The sequence below is a fragment of the Panthera tigris genome, chromosome F3, assembly GCF_018350195.1.
Source record: "Panthera tigris isolate Pti1 chromosome F3, P.tigris_Pti1_mat1.1, whole genome shotgun sequence".
Lineage (NCBI taxonomy): Eukaryota > Metazoa > Chordata > Mammalia > Carnivora > Felidae > Panthera > Panthera tigris.
The window spans coordinates 68079038-68102362 of NC_056678.1; the positions used below are offsets into that span (position 1 = coordinate 68079038).

A 23325-nucleotide genomic window follows, 5' to 3' on the forward strand; every position below is an offset into this window, starting at 1 on the left:
CGAACCGGGAGATCATGACCTGAGCCAAAGTCAGGTAGCTAACCGACTGAGCCACCCAGGCGCCCCAGTGAACTATTATTTTAAAAGAGTGCCATTGGTTATTGTAACTAACAATACTTATCTTTTTAAAAATAGGATGTTTGTATGCAAATGTTCAGTCTAAAGTAAGGTAAGAGTAGATTGCTAATTTGCCATTTTCAAACAATGTCAAAAAAAATCAGGTTATTTTCAAATGTTGAGTAATATATAAGTGTGTGTGGTTGAGAGTCAGCACAGGTAACGTTTTGCTAGCCTCTGATACAGCAGCAGAGGAACTCCTGTATGGTGACATGGTGTTTAACATTAGTTAGGTTTTTAAATAAACCTTTTTAAATAAAGCACTCTTGCCTATGTTTTATCTGATATGTGATCAGTCAGGTTGTTCAGTTTTAATGCTAAACCGAAGTGTGATACAAGGTTTACTCTCTCTGAAACCTGTTTCTTGTTCAAATTTTAGGACCCTTCAAAGTTGTACAAGAAAGCAGGTGATGTTGCAGCCATTGAATGCCAATCCGAAGAAGGCATCCGTCTTCATTCACAGGGAGAAAACAGTCCTTTGTCGAAGAAGCTGTCTCCAGTACACTCAGAAATGACAGATTACATTAATGCAACATCATCTACCCTTGTTGGGAGCCGGGAGCCTGATTTAAAGGACCGAGCATTACTTAATGGAGGAACGAGTGTAACAGAGAAGTTGGCACAGCTCATCGCAACTTGCCCTCCCTCTAAGTCTTCCAAGACTAAACCGAAGAAGTTGGGAACTGGCACTGCTGCGGGATTGGTTAGCAAAGATTTGATCCGGAAAGCAGGCGTTGGCTCTGTAGCTGGAATACTACATAAGGACTTAATAAAAAAACCAGCCATCAGCACAGCAGTTGGATTGGTAACTAAAGATCCTGGGAAAAAGCCAGTGTTTAATGCAACGGTAGGATTGGTCAATAAGGACTCTGTGAAAAAACTAGGAACGGGCACTACGGCGGTGTTCATTAATAAAGACTTAGGCAGAAAGCCAGGAACTGTCACTACAGTAGGACTGCTGAGCAAGGATTCAGGAAAGAAGCTAGGAATTGGGATTGTTCCAGGGTTAGTGAACAAGGACTCTGGAAAGAAGTTAGGACTTGGCACTGTGGTTGGGCTGGTTAATAAAGACTTGGGAAAGAAATTGAGTTCTACTGTCGGCCTAGTGGCCAAGGACTGTGCAAAGAAGATTGTAGCAAATTCAGCAATGGGATTAGTTAACAAGGACATGGGAAAGAGACTGGTGAGTTGCTCTATGGCAGGCCTGGTCAGTAAAGATGCCATAAACCTTAAAGCCGAAGCACTGCTCCCCACTCAGGAACCACTTAAGGCTTCTTGTAGTACAAACATCAGTAGTCATGAAAGTCAGGAACTTTCTGAATCCCTGAAAGACAGCACCACCAGCAAAACTTTTGAGAAGAATGTTATACGGCAGAGTAAAGAAAGCATATTGGAAAAGTTCTCAGTTCGAAAAGAAATCATCAATTTGGAGAAAGAAATGTTCAGCGAAGGAACATGCATTCAGCAAGACAGTTTCTCATCCAGTGACAGGGGGCCTTATGAAACCTCAAAGCATGAAAAGCAACCTCCCGTGTACTGCACTTCTCCGGACTTTCAAATGGGAGCTGCTTCAGACGCATCCACAGCAAAATCCCCGTTCAGTGCAGTAGGAGAGAGCAGTCTCCCCTCCCCATCGCCCACCGTATCTGTCAACCCTCTAACCAGAAGTCCCCCTGAAACTTCACAGCTGGCCCCTAATCCATTGCTTTTAAGTCCTACCACAGAATTAATGGAAGAAATTTCTGAATCTGTTGGAAAGAACCAGTTTACTCCTGAAAGTACCCACTTGAACATTGGTCATAGGTCCGTGGGTCACAGCATGAACATCGAATGTAAAGGGATTGATAAAGAGCTAACTGATTCAAAAACCGCGCATCTAGATATTCCAAGAATAAGCTCTTCCCTGGGAAAAAAGCCAAGTTTGACTTCCGACTCCAGTATTCACGCAATTACCCCTTCGGTTGTTAACTTCACTAGTTTATTTAGTAACAAGCCCTTTCTAAAACTTGGTGCAGTAGGTGCGTCGGACAAACACTGCCAAGTGGCTGAAAGCCTAGGCACGAGTTTGCAGTCGAAACCATTGAAAAAACGGAAAGGAAGGAAACCTCGGTGGACTAAAGTGGTGGCGAGAAGCACATGCCGGTCTCCCAAAGGGCTAGAGTTAGAAAGATCAGAGCTCTTTAAGAATGTTGCGTGTAGCTCCCTATCAGGTAGTAATTCTGAGCCAGCCAAGTTTATGAAAAACATCGGACCATCTTCGTTTGTAGATCATGACTTCCTGAAACGCCGATTGCCAAAGCTGAGCAAGTCCACGGCCCCGTCTCTTGCTCTCCTAACTGATAGTGAAAAACCCGCTCACAAGGCTTTTGCTACTCACAAGCTCTCCTCCAGTATGTGTGTCTCTAGTGACCTTTTGTCTGACATTTATAAGCCCAAGAGGGGAAGACCTAAAGCTAAGGAGATGCCTCAACTGGAAGGGCCACCTAAAAGGACTTTAAAAATCCCTGCCTCTAAAGTGTTTTCTTTGCAGTCTAAGGAAGAACAGGAACCCCCGATTTTACAGCCAGAAATCGAAATTCCTTCCTTCAAGCAAAGTCTTTCTGTGTCTCCTTTTCCAAAAAAGAGAGGCAGACCAAAGAGGCAGATGAGGTCACCGGTCAAGATGAAGCCACCTGTACTCTCCGTGGCTCCGTTTGTTGCCACCGAGAGTCCGAGCAAGCTGGAGTCTGAAAGTGATAACCATCGGAGCAGCAGTGATTTCTTTGAGAGTGAGGATCAGCTTCAGGACCCAGACGATCTGGACGACAGGCATAGGCCCGCTGTCTGCAGCATGAGTGACCTAGAGATGGATCCAGATAAAAAACTTACCAAGAGAAACAATGGACAGCTGATGAAAACAATTATCCGCAAAATAAATAAAATGAAGACTTTGAAGAGGAAGAAACTGCTGAATCAGATTCTTTCAAGCTCCGTAGAATCAAGTAATAAAGGGAAAGTGCAATCCAAACTCCATAATACAGTGTCCAGTCTTGCCGCCACGTTTGGCTCTAAATTGGGCCAGCAGATAAACGTCAGCAAGAAAGGAACCATTTACATAGGAAAGAGAAGGGGTCGAAAACCAAAAACTGTCTTAAACGGCATTCTTTCTGGTAGCCCTACCAGCCTTGCTGTCCTGGAGCAAACTGCTCAGCAGGCAGCTGGCTCGGCATTAGGACAGATCCTTCCCCCTTTGCTGCCCTCCTCTGCTAGTGGTTCAGAGATTCTCCCGTCGCCTGTGTGCTCCCAGTCTTCTGGGACTAGTGGGGGTCAGAGCCCTGTGAGCAGTGACGCGGGCTTCGTGGAACCCAGTTCAGTGCCGTATCTGCATTTACACTCCAGACAGGGCAGTATGATCCAGACGCTTGCAATGAAGAAGGCCTCAAAGGGGAGGAGGCGACTGTCTCCCCCTACTTTGTTGCCGAATTCTCCTTCCCACTTAAGTGAACTCACCTCCCTGAAAGAGGCCACTCCTTCTCCCATTAGTGAGTCTCACAGCGACGAGACCATTCCCAGCGATAGTGGAATCGGAACCGATAATAACAGCACTTCGGACAGAGCAGAGAAGTTTTGTGGACAGAAAAAGAGGCGGCATTCTTTTGAACATGTCTCTCTGATTCCCCCTGAAACCTCTACAGTCCTGAGCAGTCTTAAAGAAAAACATAAACACAAATGTAAGCGCAGGAATCACGATTACCTCAGCTATGACAAGACGAAGAGGCAGAAACGAAAACGGAAAAAGAAATACCCCCAGCTCCGAAGCAGACAGGATCCAGACTTTATTGCAGATCTGGAGGAACTGATAAGTCGACTGAGTGAAATTCGAATCACCCATCGAAGTCATCATTTTATCCCCCGAGACCTGCTCCCCACTATTTTTCGCATCAACTTTAATAGCTTCTATACACATCCTTCTTTCCCCTTGGACCCTTTGCACTACATTCGAAAACCTGACTTAAAAAAGAAGAGAGGGAGACCCCCTAAGATGAGGGAGGCAATGGCCGAAATGCCCTTCATGCACAGCCTTAGTTTTCCTCTTTCCGGTACAGGATTCTATCCGTCCTACGGCATGCCTTACTCTCCGTCACCCCTTACAGCCACTCCCCTGGGACTAGGTTACTATGGAAGGTACCCCCCCGCTCTCTACCCTCCTCCGTCTCCTTCTTTCACTCCTCCGCTTCCACCTCCTTCCTACATGCATGCTGGTCACTTACTTCTCAACCCCACCAAATACCATAAGAAAAAGCATAAGCTACTGCGACAGGAGGCCTTTCTCACAACCAGCAGGACTCCTCTCCTTTCCATGAGCACCTACCCTAGCGTCCCTCCCGAGATGGCCTATGGTTGGATGGTCGAGCACAAACATAGGCACCGTCACAAGCACAGAGAACACCGCTCTTCTGAGCAACCCCAGGTTTCCGTGGACGCCGGCTCTTCCAGATCTGTTTTGGAGTCCCTGAAACGCTATCGATTTGGGAAGGAAACTGTTGGAGAGCGATACAAGCATAAGGAAAAGCACCGATGTCATATGTCCTGCCCTCATCTCTCTCCTTCGAAAAGCTTAATAAATCGAGAAGAACAGTGGGTCCACCGAGAGCCTTCAGAATCTAGTCCACTGGCTTTGGGATTGCAAACACCTTTACAGATCGACTGTTCAGAGAGTTCTCCGAGCTTATCCCTGGGAGGGTTCACTCCCAGCTCTGACCCGGCCAGCAGCGATGAGCATACAAACCTTTTCACAAGTGCAATAGGCAGCTGCCGAGTCCCCAACCCGAACTCCAGCGGCCGGAAGAGACTAGCTGACAGTCCTGGACTGTTTTCTGCACAGGACACTTCGCTCACTCGGCCTCACAGGAAGGAGCCACTGCCTTCCGGCGAGAGGGCAGTGCAGACCGCGACAGGTAAGGAGGGCTCCTTCGCTGCCTGTTGTTTGTGTTGGGAAAGGAGAGGACTTGGCCCTCAGGTTGCCTGATGCGTGTATGTGAACTCTTAACGGTTTGGTTTGTATAAATAGATGTGGCATGGTGTCTTCAGCGTTCTTGTTTTTGGTACATGTGAGAAGTAAGATAAGGCCTGTCTTTGCATTAATTCTGAATTTTGAGAAGAGGTACCGTTACAAAAACAAACAACACTCAAGTTTTGGAAACCAGGAAAAATGATTCTTCTTTCTTACGCAAAAAGGCGGTTACAGTTTCTTTAGGGAGAAATGGCCCATGGGTGTTGTTGGCAGCTGTGCAGGACTTTTAATATATTCTAATCTAATAATTATAAGTGAGTTTATGTTACAGGAAGAAATGTCAACCCATTGTGTCTCATAATAAAAATCTAGGCTTTCAAAATTATCAACGTCGTACAAGGGACTTCATCCTGCAGAGTGATCTCTAGGTGTCCTCATAAAAGCTGCTTCAGTCGCATATGAAATGACATAAAACAAATCTGCGTGATACATTTGAAACACCTGCAAAGCTCGTAAGAACTGAAACAAAGATAGGAAACAAGAAAGTGGAAGCATTGCCCATTCATGTAGAAAGAAGGCATGTGTGAGTCAGAAGGTCTTTATCAGAGATCTCAACTCTGGGGGTTTGGTTGTAGGTAACTCTAGGAAGTCCGCGGAACCTCTATAGAGTTATAAGTACAATCATGTGTATGTGTGCTTGTGCGTACTTTTCCGGGGAAAAATCTATAAATTGCATCACATTCTCCAAGTCAATTCTCTAAGCCTCTGTACCTCTTCCTATAAAATGGTAATGATAGGGTTATCGTGAGAAGTAAATGAGATTATAATGTGTGTATTGAAGTGATTTGCACATTGTAAGTGCGCAGATGTTAATTGGTAAAATCATTCCCCAAAAGATTAAAAACTTAGGCATTATAGGAAATGATGAACCCCTCTAATGTGTTTTTGCTTATGATGTTCATTATTCACGAAATTTTGAACGAGCCATTTTTGTTGAGAAACTGAGCATTCTTTAGTTTCTAACGATGTAATAAAGAGAAGAAAAATTCCTAAGTTTTAATTAGGTTCATTCAGCAAATTTTTGATGAATAAGTCACTGAGTATCAGTTTGTCAGGCACTCCACTTTGTGGGCTCTTGTGAGGAGTAAGGCACACAAATACATTGTTCTCATGGGACTTACAGAGGAGGAGATAGGCGATGAACAAAAATGTACATGTTAAATGTCGTTAGAGATGTGATCAGAGCGTTCAAGCAAGAAAAAGAAAAAACACGGAGTGTGGAAGGGGGCCTGACTCAGCGAGCCGTCCCTGACAAGGTGACTCTAAACTGTTTGTTACCTGAAGGCCGAGCAGCAGTTAGTTGGGGAGACAATTGTACTCACTCATTGACTCCCTCACTTAGTTGTTAAAGTCTAGAACGTGTGGCACTCTTCCAGTCACTGGCGTCAAGACATGAGGTCAGGCCCCGTGAACTTTCAGCCCTAGTGACACAAGACCAATAGTAGAGTGGTAAGCTCACAAGGAAAGGCATAATGGGGGGGAAATGCTGTCAAGTTAATATTACAGTGTCAGGATGGGTCGTTACCGGGAGGGGGGCGCCTGTTTAGGTAAAGTTATTGGTTACGGCCTAAGGATGAAAAGTTGAAGCTTGAAGGATGAGAAGCCGCCGCTTCTCAGGCTGAAGTTTGAGTAAAGAGCACGTTTGAAGATGCTGGGCTGAGAAAGAGTAGTATCTAGAGATACTCTTTACTATCTAATACCTAAATATATTAGAAGACCTTGGTGGCCAGGTCACGGTGGCAGGACAGGGAACACAGGACGGTGCGAGAATTGGGGGTGAAGAAAGCAGCCAGACCGTGTTCAGAGAGTTTAGGTTTTATACTGGGCTTAGGCAAGAGACAGAGGAGTACTGATTTTAGAGTCGCTTCTTTAAAGGATCATTCTGGCTCGTGTGTGAACGTTGACTTGTGGAGGAGAGAGCTGGTTGTAGGGAGGTTGGCAGTCTGGCGGTGGGCGGGGGGGGGGGGGGGGGGGGGGGGGGGGGGGGAGGCGCGGCATGTGGTGCGGGCAGACCCCTGCAGGGACATTGCAGGGGTCGGCGTGGTGCCACCTGGAGGAGGCATACATAGGGAAGCACACTTTGCTTTTTTAATACACGTGAACTTTGGAATGTCTTAGAACATCTTTAGAACGTTCAAGCGGGGAGACAGCAGGCAGTTGGAGATCTGATTCTTGAGCTCAATAAAGATGTTTTGGCTGGAGAGAGGGGTGTTTCACTATGAAGTTCTGAGAAACTGTCAATATCACTTACAAAAATAAAAGGGCTTCTAGAAAAGATAAAGTCGGGAGCAGATTCTCAAAATGTGTACAGCTTTGTACCCAGAGCACCAAGAAACATAATAATTCTAGAAAATGCCAGCAGCAGTTAAAAAGACAAATTGTTTGATAAAGAAAGAAATACTACAGTAAACATAGCATTTAACTTTTCAGGAAAAGACGAAGGTAACTTGATAGAAGGGAATTAGAGAAGGGTCAGAGCCGCTCAGTCGTGGACACAAAAGCATGTCGCTGGCAGATCAAAGAAGTGATGCTAGATACGGCTGGTTCTGGTTTCTCGTCCTCGTTGGGCTCTTTTGCAGGAAGATCTGGGGAAAGCACGTGTCGGGTGATCTGTGGCCGGTGCTCTGACGAGGAGCGGTGCTCCCTGGCTCACTCCGTTGAGATCGTGTGTGAGCCTGCTCAGTGACCATATCATCCTGGTATTCTGCTTACCAGTTGTGTGTGAGCTGGTTTGCTTCACTGGAACAAAACAGTTGCTGCGTTCATGTGTCTGTTGATCTGTCACAATGTGATGGATGATGTTCCCCGAAGGAGGGGATAGACCCGGAATCCGGGGCCTCAGACAGCCCTGAGGAACCGCACCATTTAAAGTATTGGTTATTTACCGTGTATGCTAACTAACTAGAATTTAAATAAAAACTTGAAATAAAAAAGTAATAAAGAAGCAGTGGTTAAAAGCCATCACGCTTTGGTTTGTCTGTAACCATTTGTGATCTCTTCAGTTTTTTAAAAATTAATTGCCAAGGCTTAAAACTCTGGAGATTTCACACAAAGTTCAGAAATCTGCTTTCCTTTAAAAGAAAAACCAGAACAGGGGCATCTGGGTGGCTCGGTCGGTTAAGCGTCCAACTTCGGCTCAGGTCATGATCTTATTACAGTTCGTGGGTTCGAGCCCTGCGTCGGGCTCTGTGCCGACAGCTCAGAGCCTGGAACCTGCTTTGGATTCTGTGTCTCCCTCTCTGCCCCTCCCCCTGCTCATGCTCTGTCTCTCAAAAATAAACATTAAAATTAAAAAAAAAAAAAGAGAGAGAGAAAGGAAAATAAAAAGCAGAACATCTGGCAAAAGTTAATCCCCATTTCCTGGATGACATCAATGGCTGTGTCTCAGTAGTGGCCCCCCCTCCCCCCCCCCCTTGGGGCAGGCGCTATTCAATTCGTCTCCGTCCGCACCACTTCCTTGTGGTGTGCCGTATCTGGCTCAGTTCAGATATTGAAGCAGTGTATCTGTCTCCAAGGAACATTTTAGTTTGAGGCCTCTAATCTAAGAGTTGTGAGAAGGAGCTTGTAACAGGTAGGGAAATGGAGGTGGAAGTGAAGCGAGCTGACAGACAGGGTGGTTGAACGTATTAGCTACGCAAACGCTAAAGTCACCCAGGAGACTGGCTACAGGAGGTGGGGTGAAAGGATGGATGTGAGCCTGGTTTCAGGGTCCTCAGGAGGTACAGGTCTAACGTGGGAAAGCATCTGCCTTAAGAATAAGAATTTGTCTCCTTCCTCTTAAAAAAAATAACAAAAACATTAAGATCTCTGAAGTCACCGTTCTGACACTAGTTTTCTGGAGTTGAGGAAAGACCCTGCAATTTTAAGGGCAAAGTCCTTCAAAGACTGCCCCCACTTCCTGTGCCAGAGCGAGTTTCCGTGACCCCAGTCCACCTACACTCTTGTCTAGACTGCTGCAAATTTGGGGCTTCCCACAATCCCACAAGCCCTCAAGTTTTGATAATTCGGTAGAACAACTCAGAAGTTACTGAAACCACTGTACGTAGGATTACAGTTTTATTGTCATCAAGAATGCAGATCAGGAATTGAAGAGATTCCCAGGACAAGGTCTAGGGTGGAGGACACACAGCCTCCCTGCCCGGTGTTCGTGGGATCAGGGTGTGTCGCCTTCCCGGCACACCACTGTGTTCACCAACCAGGGAGCAATGCCAGGCCTTTGTGTCTAGAGTGTTGATTGGGCCTGATTACATAGGCATGATTAATTAAATCACTGGCTGTGTGCTTGAACCCTATCTCTACCCACTCCCCCCCCCCCCCCCCCACTGTAGATAGGGCTGGCCCCAAATTTCAGCCCTCTAATCCTGTGATTGGTCTTTGTAGTGAGCAGCCCCACCCTGAGGCTACCCAGGGTCCACCTTAAGTCAGCTCTTTGGCATAACAAAGACCCTTCTATCACTCAGGAAGGTCTAAGGGTTTTTGAAGCCAAGAATCAGACAGAGAACAGATACATTCTTTATTGTATCACAAATCCGCAAATTCGTGGAGCCTCTCCGTCTTCTTCACAATTACTCTTTTGATAAGTGGGTAGAAATGTCTTGATTTTCTAATAGGAACTTTTTCAAGTAGACATGAAAACTGGTTACGCATCCTAGTTCGTAAAACCAGTTGAGAAAACGATTTTTAGTCAAGGAAAGTTATAAGAAAAAATTACTAACTAAAGCCTGGGGTATCTTCTAATTTAATCTCTTTGAAAGTCAGAACTTTGTTTCGGCACAGCTTTATGTATTTTTTTTTTTTTATTTTAAGTATTAATGATGATGGCTATCCCTTCCACAGTTATTGTCTGTTGTTTGCCAGGAGCAGGGAATAAAATCATGAATAAGATGTGATTTGCTGCCAGAAGGAATTTACACTTACTCAGAGAACATAGGCATGTTTACAAATAATTATCCATGGCTCCAGGGGCGCCTGGCTGCTCGGTAGGTACAGCATGCTACTCTCGACCTCGGGGTTGTGGGTTCGATTCCCACTTTGTGTGTAGAGATCACCTAAAATCTTAAACAGTGGTGCCTGGCTGGCTTGGTTGGTTGGGCATCTGACACCTGGTTTAGGCTCAGGTCATGATCTCACGGGTCTCGGGGTCGACCCCGGATCAGGCTCCGTGCTGACAGCATGGAGCCTGCTTGGGATTCTCTCCCTGCTCCTCCCACACATGCGCGTACGCAAGCTCTTTCTCTCTCTATTTCAAAATGAATAAACTTAAAAAAAAAAGTTTCTTAAAAAAAAATCTTACGTGGGGCGTCTGGGTGGTTCAGTCAGTTAAGCATTCAACTTTGGCTCGGGTCATGATCTCATGGTTCATGAGTTTGAGCCCCACCTCCGACTCTGCTGACAGCTCGGAGCCTGGAGCCTGCTTTGGATTCTGTCTACCTCTCCCTCCTGCTCTCACTCTGCCCCTCCCCTGTTCGTGCCCTGTCTCTCAAAAATAAATGTTAAAACTATTTTTTTAATATTAAAAAAACAAATCTTAAATACTGACTGATAACTCCTAAAGATATGTTCACAACATGTTTCGGGGGCAGACAAGAGAGGGGCTCACCTAGGAGGAGCTAGAAAGACTCCTAGTTTTTAGTTTAGTGTGCAAAGAATAAAGGATGAAGACTATTCTTACAGAGAAAGAAGCTTTTCAGGGTCTTAGTGACCTGATAGTGTGCTTAGGTAACTGTTTACAGTCTGATATGGAACCCACAGGATGAGACTGGAAAGACAGGAGACAGATCATAAAGCCTCTCGTTTATTACATAAGATTGCAGGGAGTTTAGAGTTTACCCTGTGGGCAATGGGAAGTTAAAGGTTTTAAAGCAGGATGATTTGCTGAGATTAAATTGACAGCACTGTGGTACATGTACTGAGGAGAGATCAGGTGTACTAGTTTGGGAATTGCCCCAGCAGAATCTTGTGGGGGAGAAAACATATTCAGAAGAAGTAGATTTTAAAAAGAGGGGAGGAGAGGGCGCCTGGGTGGCTCAGTCAGTTGAGCGTCCGACTTCGGCTCAGGTCACGATCTCACAGTCCGTGATTTCGAGCCCCGCGTCGGGCTCTTTGCTGACAGCTCTGAGCCTGGAGCCTGCTTCGGATTCTGTGTCTCCCTCTCTCTCTGCCCCTCCCCTGCTCGTGTTCTGTCTCCCTCTGTCTCAAAAATAAATAAATGAATGAATAAATAAATCGTTAAAAAAGAGGCGAGGAAAGGGGAAGATTTTAGAATGTCTGCAGGATGCCCCTCCGGTAATGGGTTGGACGGCGGTGTAATTAAGTGAAAGGAGGCGCTCAGAAGAGATGGCTGGAGATAAAAGGCAGATTTGGGTTTCATGCTGTTCAGTGGGATGTATGCATCTGTAGCTCAGAGGAGAAATCCGTCTGTCTGAAGAGGAAAGTTGTAGGTAAGTGATTGTTGAAGCCGTGAGAAGTGGTCCTGTTTCGCTGGGCGCACCACACTACTAAGGGGACAGGAATGTCAGGTGCTGCTGGGGTCAACTCGAAGAGGCTGGGAGTAGAGGCTGCCTTTGGCCGGTTATCACCTGTGAGCTCACAGTGGTTTCTGTGGAGGTAGATGTTCGACTTCTGGGGGTGCAGGAACGAACGGGAAGTGAGGAAGTGCAGACGGTTAAGATTCTTACAGCTTTACATTTTGTGGTAATTCCAGCTGGTTTATTTCGTACTCGTAATTACACATCCTGTCAAGGAGATATTTGCATTTCTCAGTATGTGATTGTTTCGACGTCACATTGTAATTATTCTTGAAGTGTACAAAGAGCATAACTAAACTTTGTTATTTTAATTTGGCCTCGGCCTTCAGCTGGTATTTTTTTCTATGTATAACTTAAAGACAGATTCATCATACATTAATTGGTATCCTGTTACAATACCCAAAATAGGACTTCCTACTGTGCCATATAATACAGAATTGCCAGTTACCTTCTGGACATTATTATCATGAAAAGGCTTCCCAGTGGCCAAAGCAGGAACAATGTGAGCAACAGAATTAATAGTGACAGCGTTGGATTATAATGTAAAGATACGGCAAATACCCATTACTCCATGTCGATGTAACTAAGTGATCGTGTGGGGCGCCTGGCTGTCTCACTTGGAAGAGCATGCGACGTTTGATCTCGGGGTCACAAGTTTCAAGCCCCATGTATGGCACAGAGCTTATCTACAAACAAACAAACAAACAAACAAACAAACAAACAAAAGAATGATCGATTAAATCAGTGGAGGAAAGGGACAAATTTTCCTTACAGAAGAATTACAAATAGTATATGTAGACCAGCCTCTTCCAGGAGGTGGACTTTAATTCCCCTCTTCTTGAATATGGACTGCACTTAGTGACCTAATGCCACGTAACAGAGGACAGGAAGGGGAAAATAGCAACTTTGCAGTGAAGGAGACGAGCAGACGGACCACACCTTAACCGGGTGCAAGTTTAACTTGATGAATCGTGCCGATAACAGGTAGCCTCTGATGTAATTAGCCGGGAACTTTGTTCTGTGGTGTTCTTTCCAAAACTTATAACCACAGTATTCTTTTAAAAAACACAACCATGGTCTAATAATACTAAAACCAAAAAAAGAGACATTGTACAAAATATGTGACCAGTGTACCTCAGAAATGTCGAGGACCTGAGAAAACAAGGAAAGATTAGGAAACTGTCACAGATGAGAGAGGATTGAGACAGGGCAACTGAATACAATGTGATATTGTGATTGGCCCCTAGACCAGGAAAAAGACATATGTGGAAAAAATCGTATTAATGTCAATTTCATAGTTTTGGCAGATGTATCATAGTTAAAATATAAGACGTTAAGTTAACGTTAGGGGAAGTTGGCTAAAGGCTGTGTGAGAAGTCTCACTTTGTACTATCTTCCATAAATTTAACATTATAGCAAAACAACTAGTTTAGTTTTGGTTTTTTTTTAAACAGTACTAATTTTTGAGGGAAGCCTATCTCTAATAACTAAAGAAAAAATAAAACAGATTCTTACGATTTGGATTGAGTAGATTTTTCGTGTTTGTTGGCATAAAGCAGGCATATCTATGAATTATGTTGATGTGCGAATGAGGAAAATAAAATTAGATCAGGGGCACAGGCAGGAAGGATCTTCCTTCCTGTGTGGTCTGGAGCCAGGTGGCTGACCTTGCCTTGTTCTAGCTGGGCAAACTGATAATCACTTGAGCAAATTTGGACTAAACAAATTAAGTGGCATAAAGCTTTAAAAGGAGTAACAGCCCTCATCATTTTATAAATGATGTTTGTGTGGTAGTTAGCTCATTCTTCTTCTGTGTTCTTCTGTAGGAACTGTTAGAGACCAATAGTCTAAGACCAACCTGATGCACGTGAAATCATAGGGATTCCACACCTAAGCCTCGCCTGGCCTTTCTGGCCTCGCGAGGTCCTGGTAACCAATTACATCAGTATCTACATTCGGTAGACCTAAGATGGGCCTGATGAGAAAGAGAATCACATACTCTATCCCTGTTTTTCAGCGTTTTCAACTCATGGCTGGCTGTACATGGTCAGTCTGCAACCTGATTTCAAAAATGGGGGATGGTTCCCCCTAGAGCTCACAAAGTAGAGAATGTATACACACGCATACACACGTAATTATTATAGGTTTCAATAACTTTTTTGTCCCCCCAGGAGTAAATTAGAGCTGATTTTTATTTTCGTTTGGAGAAAGTATATTTACTGTAAAAATGTAATGGTTGAAGAAAAGTATACTGTGCTTTGTTTTCTTTTTAACTGGAGAGTGTCTGCATTGATCAGAATTTTCTGATGTAGGACATTGTCTCTAGCATGATGTATAAAGATACCCCCAAAAGTAAAGCGCGAACACGTGTGAAGATGAAATCCGAAAATTGAATATGGTGGTTAGTGCAGTTCTGGGGTTTCCAGTGGGATTCCATTTCAGTGGATGATGTGCTTTGGGCATTACGAGAAATAGCCTAATTAGAGGGAGGAAAACAGACTTTTTAGCTTAAAAATCACCAGCATAGGCTCTGAATCATTCTCTCTTGTAGTGCATTTAATTGGTGAGTCAGATGAAATGTATTGCTTTCAGTAAATGTATTTCCCACAATTGGAAACAGCTGTTTTTATCGTGGAACCAGCTTTTATCTCAGCATTCAGCTCATTCAGTAGAAGCTTCCAGGACTCCTGTGAGCTGTGAACCATAGCAAAGGATTCAGAATTTAATCTGGGAACAAAAAAAAAAAACCTGATCAGAAGCTCCCAATAGTTGGTTCATATTCTTTTTGTTGTTGTTGTTAATGTGTATTTATTTTTGAAAGAGAGACAGAGTGTGAGTGGGTGAGGGGTAGAGAGACAGACAGAATCCGAAGCGGGCTCCAGGCTCCCAGCTGCCAGCACAGAGCCCGACGTCAGGACTCGAACTCACGAGCTGCAAGATCATGACCTGAGCTGAAGTCGGACGCCCAACTGACTGAGTCGCCCAGGCGCCCCGGTTCATATTCTTTTACTATGGTATTCTTTTCTATGATAAGCCAGCTTTGATGCAGTCACTGTTCGACAAACACTCCCGATAGTCTTAACTTGTAAATGATAAAATAAGTTTCTTTCTTAAAATTTTATAATACATTGTTTTGGTGGGAAGGAATGATTTAAATGTTAGAAACTAGTTTTAAATATGTGATTTTAAAATAAATGTGTATCATCTATAAACTGGCTTCAGCATGGTATCCTTCCAAATCTAGCACACTTAATCTGTTTTTCCATGGCTTACCCAACGATATTTCTAGCATTGGAAACAGCAGACAATCTGCTCACCCAAACCATTCCCTGGTTACTTGGGTCTTTAGTGCTGATCTCCCAACAGAGTGTGACCAGAATTCGTAACTATAATAAGTTTCGAAAGTTTTCATAGTGGACTTACACTAAAGAAATACATGTTTTATCCAAGCAGCTGTTGGTTTCATTCACTGTGTTCTTTTGTCAATTTGCGTTTGGAAATTCCCTCGTTTTTTAGCCTAGGGTAGGTACTCGGGGCTTCAATGAAGTAGTGAGGTTGAATTATTGCTCTCGTTTTTGCTTGGTGATACCTTTTTCCCAACAGACACCACGATCAGTGGGAATTGTCTCTTTTTCTGCTGACGTCTCTGCCCATTTGACTCCGTCCTCACACCCAGACATCTGAAAACGTACTCTTTCTTTTTTATCTTAGATAGGTTTCAGTTCCTCCTGTGTAGACACCAAGATCTCTTGTGACAAATCAACTTCAGAACAGCTGCTTGGTTTCCACCCATTTTTATATATAGTGAAAAGATTTCCAGGTTCTTATCCATTTAAATCCAGTTGTGTCCTTTTTTGTTTTCTCCACTTTCTGACATTCTTACCCATGATGTCACCCTATGGTTTTGCTGTAGAAGTACCATCTTTCCCCCTTTTTGTCTTCTTTGTCAAAGGTGTTTCCTCAAAACCTGCCTTTATGTTTAAAAGCTCAGAGAATAATGGCCAGGAAAAATCCAGAGACTCTACGGTCAAAACCACTTCAAGCTTCCCTCACATTTCTAAGTTTGTTTTTAATTCTTGATTCCCTTATTATTTTCCCAATTTATGATAGTCCCTTTTTTTGTTTCCCTCCTTGCTGATGGTCTGCCTTCTTTTTTCCACGAAGACCTCTAGTTTTCTAGCTGAAGAAAAAGAATACTTGTAGTAATCACCTTACATTTATGCTGAAGTCCAATTTTATTTGGTTGCTTTCTTGGTGATTTACTTATAACTTCTGCTTCATTTATGTGTGTGGAAGCTCTAAACATATCTCTGAAGCTGTCAGAGGTCTGAGTAACGAGTTACTCAGTAGTGTTTCTACCCAGTCGTTTGTCAGTTGCGGAATTACCACTTCGATTCTGTTCACTTCTGAAGTACTTAATTATTTGGCTTCGTGCTATATCGACATGAGAACCGATGGGAACTCTCTGATACGTAAAATCATAGGTAGTCTCCGTGTGTATTCTTTGACGAAGTATCACATTGTCTCGAACTGAAATCCATATAGACCCTCTTGTCCTGTAAGGAGTGCAGAGTGTTCTCACAACCCTCCAGGCAGATCTGAAATGACCGCTGATGACACGGGAGCAACCACGCGTCGCGTGGTGGAGACAGCGACAAGGCAGTCACTGTCCTGAGGAGTCCCACCGTGGCGTGGCCGAAGCCGAGAGTAAGCGGGGCAAGCAGACGGCGGTGCCCTCCCCTCCCCGTCCAGAGCTGCACTGGCGCCCGGTCGCCGTGGGCACATCGGGTTTCACCGATGGAATCCAGAGCGCGGCCGTGACCCTGAAGGAGGTGTGGTGAAGAGTCGGCGGATTAGAAGATTCACTTTCCAGGAGCTTTTACCACCTTGCAGGTGCCGACCAGCCTGGGAGGTGCCTGTCCTACCAGTGCTTCCCAGTTGGGGGTACTTCTTTATGCTTAGGAATAATGCTGGAGACCCTAAATTAGTTCCACTTCCCAAGTGGGCATAAGTCCTTGCCCTTGTTTCATTTTTCTTTTTATTTTGAATAGTTGCCTACGCATCAGTGACATTATTAAGTAATTAAGGTCTAAAAATTTATGATGAACCTAAGGAGCCAATTTACGTATGAGAGCATAATGTTTATAAAAACCCTTTCAATTGCTTGCGTTACCTCACTTTGAAACTCGCATCAGCCGAGTGAGTTCGAGTGCTTTCTCAGACCAACGTTCAAGTGCATTGACTTGCCAAGATCTTAAAAGTCTTAATTATAGCAGAGCCAGGACTCAAAGTCAGGGCACCTTTGGTGATGTACCTAACACTGCGCCACGCACAGCTGTGCACAGCACTCCGCCTTAGGTTTCGAAATGTGGATATGTTGTTCTCCCTTGAAATGGACATTCTTGTTCTGTCCGGGCGTTAGCTTGCTCTCCCCCGGCCACCCAGCTGCACATGGCACTTATGAAATAGTACATTTTTGGCAGTGTTGGAGATAACGTTTGCAAATCTCACCCAATTTCTGCTGTTAGGCCAGTTTCAACATCTTTAACAGGTTGCTGCCTCTTACATACAAGCTTCTATCATCATTTTCCAGTCTTAATTTTGGTTGCTTTCTATCATTAGGTAGGGTTTTTTCCCCCCAGATTTCTCATCCTCTTACTGTCCTATGACCAACATTTTTTTAGCAAAATACCAGGATCTGATCTCATGACTACCAAGCCCTAGGGAACTGTATCTCAGGGATACATTTTTTTTTCCCCTGAAATATGAAATATTAAGACCATCTCTGCTTTTTATGAAAAGGGAATTCAAACAGACTTTTACAAATGAAAAGTGAAAAACATCCTGAATGAAGTTTCATTCCAGTCTTCTGTTAAATCCTAAGAATAGGCCGCCGGCCTCCAGTACTTTCAGGAAATGAAAAGTGGCTCAGAAGCTAGGTGAGCTAAGCCACCTCTGTCTCAGTTGTTTCAGTTTCTCGGGAATCGCCGTACGGTGCTGCCAGTAATGATCTCCAGGGATCTGACCCCCGTGCCACCTCCTCCTGCCTCCTGTGCAGCGCCAGATGCCACCAAAGGAGGAGCTTGGAGGAAGGTGCCGGGTCCCTCTTTGACCCTGAGGGCGGCGAGGCCAGGCAGGGTGATTCTCAGGATATCCTGATGCTCAGAGGTACAGTTGAAGCCTTCATCAAGACTTTCTGGAAGATGACCAAGAAATTTGGGAAACATTACCACCTAGTGTGGAAACTGAAGACAGAGCTCCAGCATGGATGGCACAAACGCCATCTGAAGTGCACGTGATGACATTCAAGACCTTCGATGAGCTCCTTAAGGGCAGAGACTTTCAAAATATTTTTCTCTCTCTCCTCCTGCCTCCACAATGTCTAGCGTAGAAGCAAGCGTATAAACTGGACTCGATGAATGTTCGTTTATGACTGAGAGAGAAGACTTTATAAAAAGTGCTCTGCAACCACTCCTTTCCCTAGTTGTTAGTCCAAGATTGAGCATTCAGCAGAATAACGGTAAAGAGAGGCCTCTGATGTCTCAAGCTTCTTGGCCACTGTTGTCTTCTGTCTTGGCTCTGTGTCTCAGTAGGAAGTAGTTATCCATCCAGTGTATGAATTTTTCAGTGTTAATACTTATTTTTTTTTTAATTTTTTTTAACGTTTATTATTGAGAGAGAGACAGAGAGAGAGCATTAGCATGGGAGGGGCAGAGAGAGAGAGGGACACACAGAATCCAAAGCAGGCTCCAGGCTATGAGCTGTCAGTACAGAGCCCGACGTGGGGCTCGAACTCACGAACCATAAGATCATGACCTGAGCCAAAGCCGGAATAACCGACTGAGCCACCCAGGCACCCCTCAATATTAATACTTACTAAGGTATGTCTTCACTGATGCCTGGGCTTTTACCTCTTAGATATTTTTATTGCGGGGGGAGGGGGGGGGTGGCGCCTGTCTGGCTCAGTCAGTGGAGCGTGCAACTCTTGATCTCAGGGCTGTGAGTTCGAGCCCCATGTTGGGTGCAGAGATTACTTAAAAGTAAAATCTTTATTGAAAAAGATACTTTTGTGGTATTTAACTCTTTAATGGAAATCTTATCTCAGCCACAATCTAGGGTGGATTCATTGTACTGTCAGTTTTTAAAATCCCTTTGTATTTATTTTTAAGATTCAAGGATAAACAGTCTTGCTTCTTGAATAGATCTCACATTGGTCATGTCTGTGTTGGGGAAGTAGGATGTATTGTTACAATACCAGTTTCCCGAGAACCTAACTTGTTACTGTTGAATGGCAGCACAGAGCCTTCTGTCTCGCCTGAGCAAGACTCAGAGAGGATTTACAATGATGTGGTTTATGATAATACATAATTAGAACAAAGCTCACGGTTTATTATTATCTGTGTCAGAGAAAGGGAAACACTAGAAACGTGGCTCCATTCAGTTCTGTCCCCAAGTTGTTCTTTGCTCACTTAGTCACGTCTCCATCAAGGAGTTCACTCTTCGTTTAGAGGTGGATCTTAAAAATCTCATATTCAGGTATTTGATTTCTGATACTTTTGTACTACAGTTGTACTACAGTTATGCATAGGCTTTCTATTTGTAACTTCTTTCAAGTGCAAAGTGAACATTTCAGAGTACTGCTAGTTTTTTTGACCAACGTGATATAGACATTTATTATGTATTCTCAACAGCTGGCTTTTTTGGTTCTAAAGAATCCAGTATCAGAACCAAGTATATTTTATTCAGAAGAAGAATCTTTCCTGAACAACATATTTTTCTCTTGAGTAAGAGATGTGTTAAATTATGCCGCATTGATAGGGGTTTTGGTTAACATTGAGTATGTGACTTTTGAAAGGAAATCGAGTTTCTTTGTCCTTAAGAGCTCTTACGTATATAACGAAGGAACCTCAAGCGTACAGCTTTAAAGTACGTTTGCTCTGTTTCCTACATAAGTTAGCAGTCCTTGCAGAATATGCTATAGGGGAAACACACAGAGTGTGAAGGTGACCTCACAGGTTTAAGATCCAACTCTGATTCTATCAAATGAAACGCTCAGGTTGGACCTGCTTTTCTCACATCAGTTGTTCCTAATTAATTGCACTGTACATTTTGTCCGTCGGTTTCTGGGATGAATGCGAACTGACAATCAGGAACAGGTGTGATTGTAGTCCTGCCGGTGACTTTTATCGATAAATATCTCGATGATGTGTTTCCTGGTGGTGATGCGCCAGAACTAACATGAATTCCGTTCATTCTCCCTCTAAAATCGTTTTCCCTGTGTAACGTGACAGGAGAAATTGACGTGGGAGAGGCCCGTGAGGCTGTGCTGGCAGCACGCGGTGTGGCTTCTCCCTGCTTTTCGTCCACTCCCCGTCCGCTCGCAAGTTGTATGGCTGCTGGGAGTGGTGATGACAGCAACTCAAATAGTCTAGTTCTGACACACAATCGTTTGAAATTGTGCTTAGACGTGAGTTTCCCTGTGATTCCTGGCCTTTCCTGTCTCTCCAGGTTCCCAGCCAACCTCAGAGAAGTCTTCCCAGCGACTGTCCGAGAGCACGAGCAGCAGCCCTGCCCGGAAGCGGTCGTCCTCGGAGAGCACTTCGTCCACAGGCAAGTCCCCCTGTTGCACGGACGGACTCTGACCCGACTCTCCCGTCTGCTACTTGTGAGCAGACTTCCCGCACGACGCAATAAGCTTCTCGCGGAAATCACAGCTTACATTTACTTACAAGACATTATTGCGGACGAGACAGAAGTGACTCTAGGACGCGCGAGGGGGCCACAGTGCAGACTGACACAGTGCGGAGCCCCCCAGTCTCCCTGAGTCCGGGTGGGCTCACTCCCAGACCTGCAGTGATTTGGATGTGATCCAGAGGAAATCGTTCAAAATGACTAGGTTCAAGAGTAGGCGGACAGGAAAATAAAGATTTTACAAGTTGTGTTGAGGTGAAGGACTGTGGGTGCGCTAAGGCAGTGTGGATTGGAACTTAAAAGGTGGGTTAAATTCTGTAACGGACCGGTCGGTGTAGGCACCTCGAGCACTTACCACATGCGTGGTGACTAAAGGAGACATCCCTGGGACGCCTGGGCAGCTCAGTGGGTTGAGCAGCCGGCTCTTGCTTTTGGCTCAGGTCATGATCTCGCGGTTCGTGGGTTCCAGCCCCGCGTTGGGCTCCACACTGACGGTGCTAGTAAGCCTGCTTGGGATTCTGTCTCTCTGTCCCTCCCCTACTCAGGTGCGCATGTGCGGTCTCCCTCTCTCTCTGTCTCTCAAAATAAATAAACTTAAAAAAAAAAGAAGAAGACAACATCCCTGAAGATGTGACACATAATACTACTGTAATTTGAGTACATGAGTGGGTAAACAGTAAGAATGCGTTTAACACACTGACAATAACATGTCCGAAGAAAAGCACAAAACCATAAAATGGAATGCTGTTTTTGGAGAGCAGCACGTTATTTGAGATGACTAGCGTGTGAGGGATATTATGTGTTGATTGTGGTTGAACATGAAGCTATAAAAGTAATAACCCACATGGCATAGGGGGTTTTTTTGGTTGTTTTTTCATTTGAAGGAATTGAGACTTTACTGTAGAGGCAGCTGGGAGCCACTAGAGGATTTTGAACAGGAAGATAGAAATTATTTGATATATTGTGCAGTTCAAAATAGGATAGGTTTTGCAGTGCTAAAAAAAGTCCCACATTTCGGTGGCTTGAAACAGCAAAGCGTTGTTACTTTTTGTTCACGCTGTGTGACCATAATGGGTCTGTTCTGCGTTGTCTTCCTTCTAGGACCTTGTGTAACCCAGCCTCTATCTGGAGCGTTGCTGGTCGTGTGGAAAAGGGTGAAGGTTCATACAACGCACTGACCAGCTCTTAAAGTTTCTGCCCAGAGCTAACTGTCACTCCTCACATTTCAGCGCTAAAGCAGATCGCATGGTTAAGTCTCACGTCGAGGAAGTGTCGGGTGTATAGTGTCATTGAAGGCAGGGCAGCAAATATTTATGAATAATGGCTCAGTCTACCGCGTACACATTTTGGGAAAACTCTACAGCATTACAATGTAGAGAGTGGGATGTGACAAGAAATGTGTGGAGAAATGCATGGATGATGGCTTCAGGTTGGGACATGTTAAAATTGAACAGTGTTTGGACCGTTGGGGTGGAGATGTTAATTGGCCGTTCGGAAGTGGCAGCTTGCAGTTTGAGAGGCATCTCTGGTAGAGGCGCAGGCCTAACAGTAGGTAATACAAACTTTAATCTGGCAGCCAGTGAGATTACCCAGCAAGAAGATACCACTTGGGAGGATGGCAGGAATGCAGGTTTAAGAAACATTCGCTTTCGAGGGAAGCGGAAGAAAAGAGATCGGTGATAACGTACAAGTTTTAAATAGATTTTTTATGTAGAAAAATCACAGAGTACATGTAATGGAAACCTCTTAATGTCAGATGTCACAAAGAGGTCAAGAAACATGTGGACAGAAAGTGTTAAGTAATTGGGAAAACGAGTTTTATAAAAGCACTTTGCAGGTGGAGTTAGAGCAGTTTGGCTGCTTGAGAAAGGTGCTGGCTGAGTTCAGGTGACCCTGGTACGGATTTGAGCTTTGCTTCCAGCAGGGAGGCAGAGGAGATGTACAGAGCCAACAGATATGCTTCTCGGTACTTAAAACTAAAAATACTAGATAAAATATGGAAAATATTTCTTAAAACATTGCTGAAATTTGAAGTAAGTAGACAGGAAACCAGAAACTTTCAGAAAACTTGATTAACAGGAATTAGGAGTATTACAGCTGCTTGACATCTGCCTGGTGTGGTGAGAGCCTGATTACTGGGAAACATCCAGGTGCAAGAGACAAAGGACAAAGCCTAAGACTCTAGCAGCACAGAAGTCCCCATCAGATTTCCCGGCGTAAATCTGGCGCTCCCTGAAGGTGACATTTACCAGGATGAGAGCAAATAGAAACAGAGCCGCCACAGAAGAACCTGGTGGTTCCTTGTTTCAGTTTGGCTTTGGGCAGAGCCCGAAAAGGAGCTCCTCTCCACACACATGCTCTGTGTCACCTCCTGTCTCACACTGCCTGTGGAACCCAGAAAAAAAATCAATGAAAATTTGTTGTAGAGTAGTAGGGCCCTGAGTTCTTCCACAGCCAAATGCAAATTTAATTCCTATTTGGCATAAACCTGAGTGTCTAACCTTCCAGGGATATTCAAAGAAATGAAATCTGTGTAGAGACTATGTGTGTAGTAATTGAGATACATAAACAACCGTAGGAAAACAGTTTTGTACAGGATATCTTATGGCCCATCCATGAACTGTTTTGAAGCAAAGCCAAAGGGATAATTTACTTAAATACACTAAAAGAGTATATGATAATACTAATGAGTGCAGTCACTGTTATGAAAGCTATTGGCTATGACCTTAGCGGGATCTGTTGGGAAACGTGACAGTAGATTGCCTGAACTTACTTACAATGTGGAAGCTGGGTTCCCAGAGCAGAGGTTTCAGAGAAACTCAGGTGGAATGTGTCCTGCCTTTTCTAGCCCAACCTTAGAAATCACCATATTCTTACCTCTATCGACTTCTCTTTGCTAGAAGCAGCTCACCAAGGGCAACATATATTCAAGAGGAG

General features: G+C 44.3%; 1 protein-coding gene across 6 annotated transcripts in view; it reads left to right on the forward strand.

Annotated features, from left to right (window-relative positions):
• ASH1L (ASH1 like histone lysine methyltransferase) overlaps positions 1 to 23325 on the forward strand; it is a 189063-nt gene that overhangs the window by 60737 nt on the left and 105001 nt on the right. For all 6 annotated transcript variants that reach the window (XR_006213804.1, XM_042975694.1, XM_042975693.1 and 3 more), the window contains exons 3-4: positions 497 to 5054; positions 20206 to 20307. Coding sequence is in view for 5 of the 6 variants with exons in the window: in XM_042975694.1 (XP_042831628.1) it covers positions 497 to 5054; positions 20206 to 20307 (4660 nt within the window). In the remaining variant the exon portion in view is untranslated. The remainder of the gene's footprint in view (positions 1 to 496; positions 5055 to 20205; positions 20308 to 23325) is intronic.